General features: G+C 41.0%; 1 protein-coding gene across 3 annotated transcripts in view; it reads right to left on the bottom strand.

Moving 5' to 3' along the window:
• The window catches only part of CAPZA2 (capping actin protein of muscle Z-line subunit alpha 2), a 32,962-nt gene extending 19,386 nt beyond the window's left edge, over nt 1–13,576 (bottom strand). The window contains exons 1-2 of one of the 3 annotated variants that reach the window (XM_044422984.1): nt 13,384–13,420; nt 175–346 (exon numbers count right to left, since the gene is read on the bottom strand). In XM_044422984.1, the coding sequence (XP_044278919.1) occupies nt 175–180 (6 nt within the window). In that variant the 5' untranslated portion in view covers nt 181–346; nt 13,384–13,420. Of the gene's footprint in view, nt 1–174; nt 347–1,672; nt 1,790–13,383 lie in introns of those variants that run through there. The other 2 variants (XM_044422983.1, XM_044422982.1) reach the window with 2 other exon arrangements.
• Between the last annotated feature and the right edge of the window lie 1,498 nt (nt 13,577–15,074).

The following is a 15,074-nucleotide window of genomic DNA, read 5'->3' as shown; positions in this document are numbered from 1 at the left end:
TGCTTACAAACAAGTCATCCAGTGGGAAGCAGTCTGCATTCACACAACACAACAACCCACAATGGCTTGTTACCCAGGGTGGGTTGTGATCAGAGAGGCATACCTCAGAGATATTGCAGGCACAGTTTCAGACCACCACAATAAAGTGAATAAAGCAAGTCACATGAATCTTACCTCCATCAAAGCTTTCAACCTATCTCAGCTTTTACCAAGCTTAATAATTTCTAGCTTTTGATTTAAAGTGAGAGATGTGGAACTCTTCCTTTCACTTGAACATTTAGAGGTCATTGTAGGGTTATTAACTGGCCTAATTTCAATATTGTTGCACCACAGGGAATAGGGAGGCCTGAGAGAGAGACAGGGGAACAGATGGTTGGTGGAACAGTCAGAACATACACAATATTCATCAAATGAATTCACCATCTTAAATGGGTGTGGTTCATGGTGCCCCAAAACAATTACAATAGTAACATCAAAGATCATTGATCACAGATCACCATAACAAATATAATAATGAAAAAGTTTGAAATATTGCATGAATTACCGAAATGTGACACAGAGACACGAAGTGAACAAATGTTGTTCAAAAAATAGTGCTGATAGACTTGCTTGATGCAAGGTTGCTGCAAACCTTTAATTTGCAAAAAAATGCAGTATCTGTGAAGTGCAATAAAACAAGGTATGCCTGTAAATGTGTTTGTAAAGGGCAAATTCTAAAATAAGTGCCAGAAGAACTGCCTGATGTTGCATTTACCTCAAATAGGCTGAAGGAACACACTACTTAGCAGTAAGCTACTTCTGATTGCTGTTTCAAGAATTTGTGCTGCGAGAAGGAAATCAGAGGAAATTGTGGAGCATGAAAAGAAGGGAAAAGAGCTGAGGAAAGTCTAATAGCAAACATGTACATGGTAATCTATACTATTAGTACTTCACAGCTTCACTTTCAAGGCAGGGACAGCTTTCTGCTAGGAAAGGGGCCTATGAAAGTTTGCCAGTTTTTGGACATACAGCAGTGTTACAGGCAGGCTTGTAGACATAGTCATGACTGAAATTTTGCAACTTCTGCTGCTGGATTTGTTCTTTGCTCTCTTACTTTCTCCCTAGAACTTCCCTAACTAAGACTCAATAGGCTTCTTTGTAGATGTGAAGCTTCAGACCCTGTGAATTACTGAGCTTTATAAAAGGTTTATTTCCAAAGACATTCCAGGCTCATTGTATTGTAGTTACAATACAGTTTTATATATTATTTATATAAAGCTGTTTATACAGGCCAGAAACTCAACTAAACTCAGCCATTTCTAATCAAGCTTCTTCCACTTGGATGCATGAGGTGAGGGGGTTGAGAATAACAGAGAAGTTGAAAGCAGTGCCTCTGGGTGGTCAGACTGTCTCACTAGGCTGGTTTCCTAGCAGAGTCACCCAAGCCAGAATGGTCAAAGCTGAGGCACCATACTAAGATGCACCCACTTCTTCAGGAGTAATGGTCACATTAGCAGAACAGAATGGATCTCTCTAAAGCTGATGGGCAGAGAAACTTCTGAAGGGCAGCCACTGCACAGCAGTGGCAGCTGAAGATGACAGTGATGGAGGATCTTTTGCAGACAGTGGCAGCGACCGCCAACTAACTCTGGTATCTAAAGGGGCAATGGTAAACTATTTGTGCTTTGCTTACCTTGAAAATCTTGTGACGAATCAATCCAAAATGAAGCAAGAGACAGTGCCAGAAGATGAGACTCCAGGTTGGAAAGCCTGCAATGAACTACTGGGGAACAGCACATGTACAAATAGCACTGTCACTAATTATGCAACAATATCAAAGCTGAAAGGAAGTCTAGTGGCTGACATACACAGAGGTGAATAGAATGCCTGATGCTACATCACACACACACACACACACACACACACACACACACACAAATGGATCGTAAAGACAAACTGGAAAGCATAAAGCAAGAAATAAAACAGCTAATCATCACAGTAGTTGGTATGAAGAAACTAAAGTGGACTGGAACAGAACGTCTTCAGTCAGACAAACACAAAGTGTTTTACTCTGGAAATGAAAAACTCAGAAGAAATGGAGTAACTATAATACTGAGACGAGATGTCACACAGGCAGTTAAGGGCTAGAATGCAAAATCCAACTGAATAGTATCAATCTGAATCCAAGAAAACAGGACATGCTGATAACCCAAGGTGACCGGAATGCAAAAGAAGAAAAGAAAGCAGGGGATCAAAGGTTGTAGGAAAAATTTGGTCCAGAGTAGGAAATGAAGCAGGAGAATGACTCATAGAATTTGGTGAAGCCAACTATCTGTTCATTGCAAATACATACTTCAAGCAACCAGTCAGATTACTGTATGCCAGATGGCCAATATAAAAATCTAATTATGTAATTGGAAGAATGTGATAAGGAATCTGCATTCTCGTTGCCAAAAGAGGACAAAGATCATGAACTCTTGGTATCAAAAATCAGAAAGACTGCTAACAGAAGCATAGTGCCAAAATACAACTTCAATTAAATTCCTGAGGAATTTAAAATCCACATACAGAACAGATTTTACTCAACTTAATTGATGGTCAGCCAGAAGAACAGCTGACAGACATTAGAGACTTCATTAGCAAAGAATGCCAAAAGACAATTCCAGTATCAATAGGAAAAAGCCTAGATGGATGACAGAAGAAATTCTCACAATTGCATAGGACAAACAAGAAGTAAAACCAAAAAGTGAAAAAATAGGGTCAGAATTCTGAATGTAACTATTACTTAGACACAAAAAGAACTATTACAGTGACCAGTGCAGAAAAATAGACAGACAGCAACAAAAAGACAAGAAGTCTCATACAGAAAATCCAGGAAATCAAAGAGAAATTCAAATCTAGATTAGGAATGCTGAAAAGACAAACAAGGGAACATACTATCCAACCAGGAGAAAATAAAGATAAGACGGAAACAATATACAGAAGAACTATAAAGATGAAAGGATGACAGACTCATTCAAAGAGGAATCCTATGAGCAAGTCCCTACAATATTAGAAAACAAAGAGAATTCTTCTCTGAAAACACTTGGAAGGAGTAAAGCACCTGAAGTAGACAGGGTGCCAACAGAAGTATTCCAAGTTGCAGACACTGAATCAGTCCAAATCCTAACAAAAGTATTCTAACAAATAGGGAAAATAAAACAATGTTCCACAGACTGGAAACATTCAGTATACATTCCGATTCCCAAGAAAGGAGATGTAGAAGAGTGAAACAACTATAGGAACACTACACTAATTTACCAAGTCAGCAAAGTAATGCTCAGAGAATTGCCACAAAGAATATTGCCCTATATGGATCAAGAAATCCCTGATGTGCAAGCTAGGTTCCAAAAAGGAGAGGTATGAGAGGTCATATTGCTAATATATGATGGCTACTGGAGCATACCGAAGAACTTCAGAAGATCAGTCTATGCTTTACAGATTAAAGCAAAGCCTTTGATTGCTGTGTGAATCATAAATAGCTGTGGATAATCCTGAAAGAAATGGGTGTACCTCAGCACGCAATTGTCCTGATGCATGATCTGCATCATGAACAAGAAGCGACTATTAGCGCAGAATATGAAGAAACAGAATGCTTTCCTACAGACAAAGATGTCAGATGAGGCTGAATTTTGTTCCCCTATCTAGTCAAGCTGTACACAGAACATAGGGTAAGGAAAGCTGGATTAGGATCAAAGAAAGGAGTGAAAATGGGCAGAAGACATACCCATAATTTAAGATATACAGATGATACTCTACTACTGGCAAAAAGCACCAACGACTTGAAACAAATAATGAAAGTGAAAGGAGAAAGTACAAAAGTAGGACTGCAGCTGAACACTAAGAAAACTGAAATCATGTCCACAGAAGAATTTACAAAAGTTTATTGTCAACAATGCAGAAATTGAAATTGTGAAAGATTTTACATACCTTGGCTCAGTCATCATTTCAAAGGTGGACTACAGCCAAGAAATTTGAAGAAGACTGAGAGCTGGAAGGGCAGCAATGCAGGAGCTAGAAACGATTGCCAAGTGTAAGAACATTTCACTGGAGACTAAGCCAAGTTCATTCAGAATCACTGTATTTTTGATCACTATGTACTGGTGGACAATGAAGAAAGCTAACAGAAAGACAATTTATGTATTTGAAACATGGTGCTAGAGAGCTCTATGAAAATGCTGACTGACAAACTTTGGACGTATCATAAGAAGGAAAGATTCTCTAGACAAGCCAATCATGCTAGGGAATATTAGATGCAAAAGAAGACAGACCAAAAGGAGATGGACTGATTCCATAAAGGAAGCCTCACCCTTGAATTTAGATCAGTTAGGCAAAGTTGTCAGGGATAGGACATTTTGGAGAGCTTTGATTCATAGTGTTGCCCTACATCAGAGACCACTTGATGGGACATAACAAGTGAAGCACTGAAATGAAATTTTCTTCTAAGTATATTAAGATGCATGATAAAATTGCTGCAAATCATACAGTTTAAGAAATGTGTTCAAACAGTTCTTCATATAATTCTTTAAATGGAAAGCATAATAGGTATTAAAAGAGCAGGTGGCATTTCAGATTAGCCATGTGCCTTTTTCCCTATCATAATATTCAAATTCAATTACAAATATGCTATTGCTGTCCTACCTCCTCTTGAATATTAAAACAGATAAGGCAGGCAGTTTTTAAGGCTATAAATGAGATGAGAGGCTCCTACTAACCACTTACTTTCCTGTTTATGACCACAACGGAAATTGATTTGGTTCAAGCAAACCCCTTTGGCCTGTTCATGCCTATATAAGGCAATGACAATGCATAACGCCATTATGAATTCTGAAAGTAACAAGGCAGCAATTTAAATCTGAATTTAACAACATCTGAAATCAGCAGAAAAAGCATTTGTTTGATTACATAATGCCTGACCATCCAAAGTCAGCAATAAAAGTTTCATTTGTGCCATACACTGTTAAGAGTGACATGTCTTGCCTTGAATCAGCTTTATTGGGTGTCACTGCTATACCTTCCTAACATGCTTTGAAGCAGATGTGTCACTCAGATATTAAGAAGGTGTGGGAAACTGCATGCAAAAAATGGGTGAGGTGGGACTGCTGAATTCTTCCTTTGATTGCCCTATGCCTGTCAACACTCCCTCTGGTCTTCTCCTGAACCAGCAGCATAGCCAGAAGTCACCCATGCACAGAAAAATGTGTCGTGCAAAGTTCAACCTGCATACTAACATTGAAAGCAGTGTAGTGCAGTGGTTACAGTGCTGAACTGGAAGTTGGAAAATTAGTCCTCACTCAGTTATGGGTTACTTTGATCCACTGGTTTGCATCCTAACCCAAACCACAGGGTTGCTGTGAGGATAAAATGGAAAGGAAGACAAGAAGGATGTAAGCCACCACTGTTTCTTTGCAGAAAGCAAAAAAGATGAGATAGACTTATGACCCATTTTTAAATGTAAGTTATGTATTATAACACTGTGGCATCCATTTGAACTGTAACAGCCAATATGGCATGGTGAACAGAATGGTTGTCCTAAGAGGCCTAGCTTTAAATTGCCATGCAGCAATTTATTTTATTTATTTATGTATTTCTACCCTACCTTTATATAATTCTCCTCTTATCAATCTTATGCTTGCAACAATCCTATAAGGTAGGGCTGAGAGGTCTGTGATTGGTCCAAATTCTCCCCGTGAGTTCCCTGGCTATGAAGCTCACTGGATGGAATTAGGCAACTCACTATGCCCTAAGAGACAAAATTAGATGGCCATATAGGAAGAGGCTACAGTGCAATATGGTGAGAGAGAAACGTCAACTTATTTTAAAGTAATCATTCAGACTTGGGTACCAAAGGGTTGCAGAGACCACTTACATCACCTGAGGTTTGAAAATATGCATGAAAACAAAATGCAAATAAACATGTAACTATCTATATGCCAACTCTATCCTATTTGTGTGACCACTCCTTCAGTATTTAAAAAAAAAGATGGGCTGTGGATGAAAGACGAACATGAAACTAATGCATATTCAAACTGGGTAATTCGTTCTTAAAATTAACGTAGAATAAAATTGATGGTGACACATAGTTGATTTATGCCATGACTTATACCTTGACAGTCAATGTAGCTAACAATAATAAATCCAACTTTAACATACACTTAGTTAAACAATCATTAAAAACAAATAGATTAAAAGCACAAAAACATAACAAATAAAGTCAGCACCCAACCTAGCAGAACATGCTTCAGTGACTGACCAAGTTAAATTCTAAAGGTATGCTTGAATAAAACCATATTTGCTTACCAGCAGAGAGGTCAACAAAGAGGAAGCCAATCTAGCCTCCTACAACAGAGAGCTTCAAACCCTGGGATCAGACACCAAAAAAGCCTGCTCTCATATTTCCATCAAGGAACCTCTGATGGCAGAGGGTTTGAGAAAAGAGCCTGCCTGGAAAATCTTAAAATAGAAGTAGGGCCATATGGGAGAATGTGGGCTTTCATGCAACCTGGTTCCAAGTCATATAGGGTTTTATAAGTCATGACCAGCACTTTGAATTGTGCCCAGAAACAGAAAGATAACCAGTGAAGGAATCCTGTGCTCCCTCTAACCAGATCCAGTCAAAAATAGTCAGGTTACTGCAGTCTGGATTGCATAGTTTGATATTAAAATAGTATACAAACCATGGCTTATTGATGATACTGTAATACGTTGAAGTCATCATCTTTGTCCATGACTTACATTAGTTTGGCTATGTTAAAATGCACTAACAATTGTAATCCTTAGTATTTAAGGTAAACTTGGTATAGTGATAGAACCCAAGTAGTCACACAATATGGGATGAAAACATAACAATAGCTGATACAACTGTAGCCTTCCAGAACTAAAACAACCTATTAGGCAATATTGGCAGTACAGTATCTTTAAAAAGTTAGCTATTCAGCTAAAACACATTCTCCTTACAATGGCCTTCTATACAAGAGTTATAAATACTATACTACAGCCATAAACACCATTTTGAGCACAACAGAAAAGGCAAAGATTGGGAAACGTAATACTAGGGAGGAAAACAGTGGCTGGAAACTGCATTTAGAGCAGTGGTCCCCAACCCTTTTGGCATCAGGGACCAGTTTCATGGAAGACAATTTTTCCACGGATCGGGAGAGGGAATGGTTTCAGGATGCTTCAAGTGCATTACTTTTATTGTACACTTTATTTCTATTATTATTACACTGCAAGAAATAATGAAATAATTATGCAACTCATCACAATGCAGAGTCAGTGGGAGCCTCCCCCCGACCTGCAGCCCTGCCCTTACCTGCTTCCCGGTTCCCTCGCTGCTTGCACACGCCCTCCCCAGCTTCTCTGCAACACTTGCTGCCCAAATCTGCTGATGCCACGGCTGCCACTCCTTCCTCCTTTCAAGGCGCAGGAGCCAAAAGGGCCCCAATGATCATCTGTATTTGCAGCTGCTCCCCAGCAGTGAGGCTAATGCCGGGAGCAGCTGCAAATACAGATGAAGCGTTGCCCACCTGCCCACCGCTCACCTCCTGCTGTGCGACCCCATTCCTAACAGGCCATGGACTGGTATGGGTCCACAGCCCAGGGGTTGGGGTCCCCTGATTTAGGGTCAAGATTGTAATAATTTATTATTCAGGTAAGTTACATTACCTGAATAGTAAATTTCAGCAGATATGCCTCCTCCTACCAGAACACTACAATACAGTAAGTCACCTCTATTAAACTCATTCATCTGAAAAGTACAGGGACCTTCACACACTGAATCTGGCAACCTTACACTTCAAACACCCACACCAGCAATATGGTGGAGGACAACTTGTTTCCATCAGCTTTTTCCTAACATGATGTTATAATGCTCATCACATTCCATTTAAAGGTTTCAAAGAATAATGTTAGACAAACAATCAAAACAGAGAAGGCTTGAAATTTTACCAGTCCTGGTAACCAAACTGTTCAGTTCAGTCAAAAAATTGGAAATGTATTCTGAAAAGGATCAAATTGCATTGCTTGTAAAGATATGAAAAATGATGGTTCCATAAGAAGAATGACCTCTGGCAGGCAATTAAATTCCTGGCAATCCAGAAACTGGCTCTGTGAGAATTTAACTGTTGCAGTCTTTGCAATAGCATAATACTTTTAAAAGTATATTTTTTACAAATGCTGCAGTTCCTCAGTGAGTCAGTAACAGGTTCCCTAGAAGATGGTTTGCCCAGAATTACCTATATTTTCCTGCACCTGAGCTTATTTAAGGGCACTGCCTTCATTTACATGAAGCAACACAGAGGACTAGCAAGCCCAGACAGTGCCTAAAGTGCATTCTAGAAAGTCCACCAGTATGGATGAATATTGGCTGCAGTATGGATGAGTTCTAAGCAGATATGCAAGGACTTCTCCACAAGTAAAAAAAAGGACAGGATTTCCAAGGTGTGGGATGTTTGAAGCCTACTCAAACTTAATCTAAAAACGGCATGCACAATTAGGTTTTATTTGGGAAGCTTGTTTAAGCCAAAGTATGTGCCTGGCACCCACCTGAGCACAGTTTGCCATGTCATTCAAACCCAGGTGTCATGGACTTTTAGAATGGAAAATGACAAATGTCCCATGTCCTGTTGTAGGGTTATTTCCCTCTCCAACAAGTCCTGTCACCTGTGTTTGGATGACACAACAAGCCATGACTGGACAGGTGATTAGGCAAATGGCACCTGACAAGCAATGCAGTTTAAGCAAGTCACTGCAGCTTGCTTCAGCAACCATGATTATGCAAATCAGGCTATTCAGTGGAAGCTTCCCTCAGTTATGGCTAGTGAAAGCCCATGCCTTAGGGGAACTTGAAACCTGAATATTTGATGCTGGCACTTACCATCTTTGAAATATATTTCCAGTGTACTCATCTCTCTTACCCATTTGCTCATGTGCCACATCAGATTCAATATTTTCCATCAATAAAAAATTTGGAACAAGAATATGGGCAAAGATACACCAGGAGAAATAATGACCGTTTTAAAGGAGATTTAGACCACTATACAGCAATAGAAAGCTGCATGAAATTTCAGTACATCAGAATAATTTCTCTAAACAGAAAGGGAACATAGTGGTCCCCAGCAAAGTACTTCCATCCATGATGGAGCTGCTTTCAAGGCAAGTGTATGCACAGGAGGGGTACTAGGTTGTTTACATGTTTGTAAATGATTGCATGAGCTCACTGTTATTTCAACCTAGCTTACACAGCTTTTGCAAGTCAAGGTTTGACAATTCAGGCGTGATCACAGCTATAAACCTATTCAGGTATTTGATACCCATGGATCCTGAACGTCTGAAGCAGGCTATAGAACTATCGCAGTTTGCCCCACCCTACATGGAAGGATACCACCACTATGTACATAGCGCTTATCACACAGGAATGGGAACACTAACTAGGGTATCCATCCCTGTGACGACAATCCTACATGCATAGGCAGGTGATACCTGCTGAGAGATTGGACTAGCTCCATATATTCCTTCTGACCCCTTTACATGTTCAGTACCCACATCTGAACAGAGCTCATAATTTGTTGAAAACCTGGAAATTACTCAGTATGACAGGCATGCCAAGATGGGGAAAGAATATCTTCCCATTCCCTTCCTCACAGCTGTATGCACCCCCCAAAACTTCTGCAGAGAGCGGGAGGATTTCTTGAACAGTGCACAATCAGGCATGGTGGTGGAGATTCTTGGGGAAGGAGAGGCCAACCTCCCGTACTCGAATGAAAATCCAAATTATTTGGGGCAGTTCCCTCATCCTACAGAAGTCCATGCCTCCATGTTCAACAGGGTCTACCAATCCCCCAAAGGGGCTTGGGTGGGTGCAGACAGCTAAAGGGAAAAGAAAGAAAACTTCTTTCCATTTATCTTAGGGATCAAGTTGCAACTGTTGGTCCAAACCACAAAACTACAGATGTTTTTCTGAATTTTTCCTTCTTTGTGGTAAGTTAAAGAACAAACCAGCTAGCCTAGAACCATTTATGGAAAGTTCACTGTAAAATAATAGCTCAAAGGAAAATATTACCAGGAAGCTCTGTTCTCTAGAAGGTACTACATAGATTTTGAGAGAACTAGATAACTTTCGAATATATTTTTCAGGCCTGTAAATATCTGCTAATGTTGAGGAAACAGGAAGTCAAAACTCTTTTCTCTTAGTTAGCTTCTTAATTCCATGTCAGGCAAAAGCTACACTATCAATATTCTTGATCTACCTTGGTGAAACATTTACCAAAGTTTTCTTATTATGACTTATGAGTCATATGTCCGTACAGAAATTTTGAAGAAAGTAAAGGCAATACATGGATCCTCAAAAAAAAAAAAAAAGATTTGTGTTTATATTAAGTGTCATGTTTATTCATTACCATCTCAACTTGGTGAATAATCACAACTTGATCATGTATTGCTATGTTTTTCTTTGTACTTCACTGACATCAACCATCACAAACTAGTTACCACTGGAAGGAGTCTGGTTTATGCACAGTGGTTAGAAAACTGGATTGGGATTCAAGAGATCCAGGTTCTAGACTCCACCTGGCCATGGAGCTCACTGGGTGACTTTGGGCCAGTCACAGATTTTCAGTCTAACCTATCTCAGAGGGTTCTTCTGAGGATTAAATGGTGAGGAAGAAGAGGATTATATAAACTGCATTGGGTTCCATGCTGGAAAAAGGGCATGATATAACTATAAAAAGTAATAAATAGTGAATGCCCAACCTTGTAGTTTAAAGGAATTTGCTGCTCAGAGGTAGTTTCTTTTCTGTCAAGCAATATTAGATATAGTTTCCCTTTAATTTTACTGAAAACATACAAGTAATTTGGTTATTTATATACATATACACTGAATATGCATTGTATTTGTAAGAGTGCTAATGGACTGTTTAAAGAGTAACAGGTTTGTAGTTTAACTTTATTTATTGATTTTAATAATTTATCAGAATGTCTCCAATATTTTATGTAATTGTATCATTTATATATGTTTGGAAGCCGCCCCGAGGCTTATGCGAATGGGGTGGCATATAAGTTCTCCAAATAAATAAATAAATAAATAAATAAATAAATAAATGTGCAAATTCCATTGAGCAGAACAACACTTCCAAGTGAGTGAGTACAGGATTGCTTCCTTCATGTATAAATATGTTATATGGATCCACATGTTCTGATGTCAAGATACTGCATAGTCCCTAAAGCTCAGGTTAAACAAGAAGCATATATTTCTGGATGTATCTTAACTACAAATGTGTAGTGCTGAAAGCAAAGGACTAATTTACAATAAGTGTGCATCCCAGCCTGCTGTCTATATTCAGTACAACTGTACTATTACAATTTAAACATGGATAGTTTATTATGCCTAACCATAGACACATTCAATGAAAATTATTCTAAACCATGCAGTGGCACAGGACTACTGTGGAATACTCTTTTCTGCCAGAGGAAATGGCCTAGACCTCACTAAAAGCAAAATTTAGACCCCCAAGAAGCATCATCTGAACAGTATACATGCAAATGCCAATAGCAACTAGAATGTTAAGATATTTAAATTATTTAGCTCCTTATTTTGGAAAAAAAATCATTCTACTACATCAGAATGTTCAAAGGTCCAAGATGTAAAGCTACAGCAAAGTGCTTAGAGTGTTAGATTGGGATCCAGGAGATCCAAGTTCTAGTCACCCTTGGCCACAGAGCTTACTGGGTGACTTTGGGTCTGTCAAAGGCTCTCAGTCTAACCAACTTCACAGGGATGTTGTGAGGATAAGTTCAACAGGAAGATTATGTAAGCCACCTTGAATTCCCTTAAGGAAAAAAGCAGGGTATAACTTTAATAAATAGAACTGTGCATTGATTTTTTTTTTACATACTCACACACTGTTCTAGCAGCTTACTCAGTCGTAAACAGTACCTTCATTATGAGAGTAAGAGCAGGACAAGACACTGTGAACTGCACATCACTGTTATAAATGTATTCTACCAACCACTAACTACAACATTTTTTGCATTTTCAATTGTTATTAATTTGAATTCAAACTACCGTCAGGCCAAAGTTTGAGAAACACCTAGGTTTGTGGTGCAAACTGTTCCTTAGATTGAGCCTTTCAAATATAAGCCTCATACGCTTTCAAAAGTCACTCTACTCAACTAAAGAATACATAGAAACTGAAATATAAAAAATGAAAGTGGCACACCTTACATTCTACAGGATTGTGGAACTGGTTAATAAAAAACAGGCATTTATATTAAATGCCATTCCTTTAAAGCTTTCTTCAATGGGGCTGTGTGGGGGGAGGGGGGGAGAGAGACAAAATGCACAAGAGGCTGAAAGATCTGTTTGTCCAATACTTCCTCAAAAAACACACAATAAATTTGGAACCAAACCACTGACAGAACCAGACCTGGAAAGTACAGGAAGTTTGCAGACTTTTTTCCTCAGGGAGAGCTAGGATTATGCTATACACTCAAATCACACTCTGCATTAATCTGGAGTTACCGTTCTCGCCAATGATTCAGTCCCTCACAGTGCAAGGCAATACAGATCTGCTTCGAAGTAAATCTGATTCATTTCAATATAGGTTACACCCAGGCAAGCATGCATAATGACTGCTGCCTAAACATATTCGAATTCGAATTCAACGAAGGGGGAGCACAGAGGATAACTGATCTTTCCTACAATCCCTTCTCCCATAAATGAAATAATCCAGGGGCAAATGAATCACGTTAACGTGAACTTGGACGAACAACCTGCGTGCGATTCTTATTATTAATCTTACTGCCACCCCCAAGAGAGGAGGCGGTGAGGCTGCCCTGCTCAATGCAAACACACCCGGAAGACGAGAGGACCGGGTGGGGAAGGAAGAGAGCGGGACTGAGGACGCAGGAGCCTCCTTTCCCCACCGCCTCATCCCACCCCCCAGAAAAGCCCGGGCCGCCTGTGGCTTTAACAGTAAAAGAAGACAGAACCGAGGAGAGAGGAAAGAGGGCGGCGGAAGGAGGGGGGCGGCTCGTCCATCAGACACCGGATCTGACCCGCCTGCTTCGCTGCAGCCCCAACCCGGCGCCGAGAGCCTATTTTCAGCGCTCGGACCGTACAAGGAGCGACGGGAAGAGAGCAAAGCGGGTCCTGGGCATTCGAGCCTCCTTCCTTCTCCCCGCCACTGACAGGCCGAACAGGCTGACTGGCCCCTCTTCTCCCGCTTCTTCCCTTCCACGGCAGAGGAGGCGAGAAGAGGCAGGAAGCTTTTTTCAAGCACCGCCGCTTCGTCCTTTGCCTTCCCACAGTAGCCCCTTCCCTCTCTCTTTCTCCCTCCCTCTGCAGCTGGCGTTTCCTCCGTGCCTCACCTTCTCTTCATCAGAGAGCTGATCCTCTAGATCCGCCATCTTCGTTTTTAGCCCCTGCCTGAACCACGAGAAGAAGAGGCGACGGCGGCTGTCGGCGGCGGCACCCGACTCGGCAGCAGAAGCAGGAAGCGCACAGCCAAGGCCCAGGCGCCCGCCTCCGCCCCTCACTCAAGCAGGAAGGGCGGGGCTCACGCGCAGCGCGCGTCCGGGAGGGAGGGAGGGAGGAAGGGCGAGCGCGGGTGCGCGCAGCTATAGATGGGGGCGGCTCTTGGGTGAAGAAGCGAGGAAACCACCACGGAGATTGCGTGAACCGGGTAGCCCTGCGCATGCGCAGAGAGTCCCTGCTTTCAGGCGAGCCTGGGTCTGTGAGTGTCCGTCCTAAGTCCAGCTGGCTGAGGACGGTTTGCTCCTGGAGACCAAGCAGCGAAGCATCCCTGACCCCGAAGCTCAAGTTCCCCGAGTCCCCAAAGCCAATCAAGATATTTGGTAGGGGAGGCGCAGGCCCTGTCATCACCTCTCCCCACACAACGATCCCGACATAGGCTGCCTGAGGCGACATCGCTGTATGACCCAGTTAGTCTTCATAGTTTTGTTGTTGTTGTTGTTTTCACTCTTCTCCCTTTATAACTGCCTGCCCTTTTGGCGTTTCCTTCCTCTTTCTTAAAGGCAAGGAGAAGAACAAAGAGGCTCCAGCCTGTCCATTTCTCCCTCAGGGGAATACCTGACTTGATGATTTTGGGAGAAGAACCCTGACTGGTTCACTGGTTCTGGATTACTTAAATTGCTGTGTGTGAAGGCCAACATTTCCACTGTCTCTTATTTATTTGTTAGATTTATATCCCACCCTTCTCTTTTTTTAAAGAACTCAGAGCAGTGAACGTCACTCTCTTCCTTCTGCTCTCAGTCATATCCTCACAACAGCCCTCTGAGGTATGTTCAGCTGAGAATTATGTCTGGCCCATAGGCTGACAGGGAACTAGACCAAGATCGTCTGAATTTCAGACCTGCACTCTTAACCACTACATCACTCTGGCTCTCAGGCTCAGTCACCACACTGGCTCCCAGACACAGCTTGTCTGTTGTGTCAAGTTAACCTGGGCAACAGCAACAGCTCTTCATAACTCATGAATTTATGTAGGGTTATTACAAGCCACACTGCCTGGGCTCATAGCAACTAAAATATGACTAGAGGGTGATTATAAAAATTCTGTCCTGCCCATGTCACAATTTTAATCAGCTACAGTGCTTTATTTTAACCTAGTTTGCACAACACGGTGCACTGAGGGTTGTTTAACCCACAATGAGTTGCAGTGCATGACATTATCACACTTCCTCTGTCATGCAAACCAAGCCACTGTGAGTTACTTGAATGTTAACATTTGCATAACCCTACTACAAGGTTATGTTTATGCAAGGGTGGCAGGATTGGCAGCACAACAAAGCAAACTCTTGATGATGGTCTGCATATTCCAAGTGTCATACAGCATGTACCATGATTCATCATGGGTTAAACAACCTCTGAGTTGCCCAGCATGTTATGCAAAGTGAGCCACTGTTACATCTTCATTAATGTCATCATTTTCATTTAATTGTGAAGACAGTAGATTTCAAATTGGTAGTCTTAGAAGAGCTTTTGTTTTCATTCTTATTTTTGGAAGTTATTGATCTCATTTAGACTTATTAACACTCAT

This window comes from Varanus komodoensis, unplaced genomic scaffold, assembly GCF_004798865.1.
Source record: "Varanus komodoensis strain SLA01 unplaced genomic scaffold, ASM479886v1 scaffold13_1, whole genome shotgun sequence".
NCBI classification, from domain to species: domain Eukaryota; kingdom Metazoa; phylum Chordata; class Lepidosauria; order Squamata; family Varanidae; genus Varanus; species Varanus komodoensis.
The sequence above is the reverse complement of the archived record's forward strand: the minus strand, read 5'-3'. Positions and strand labels throughout refer to the sequence as shown.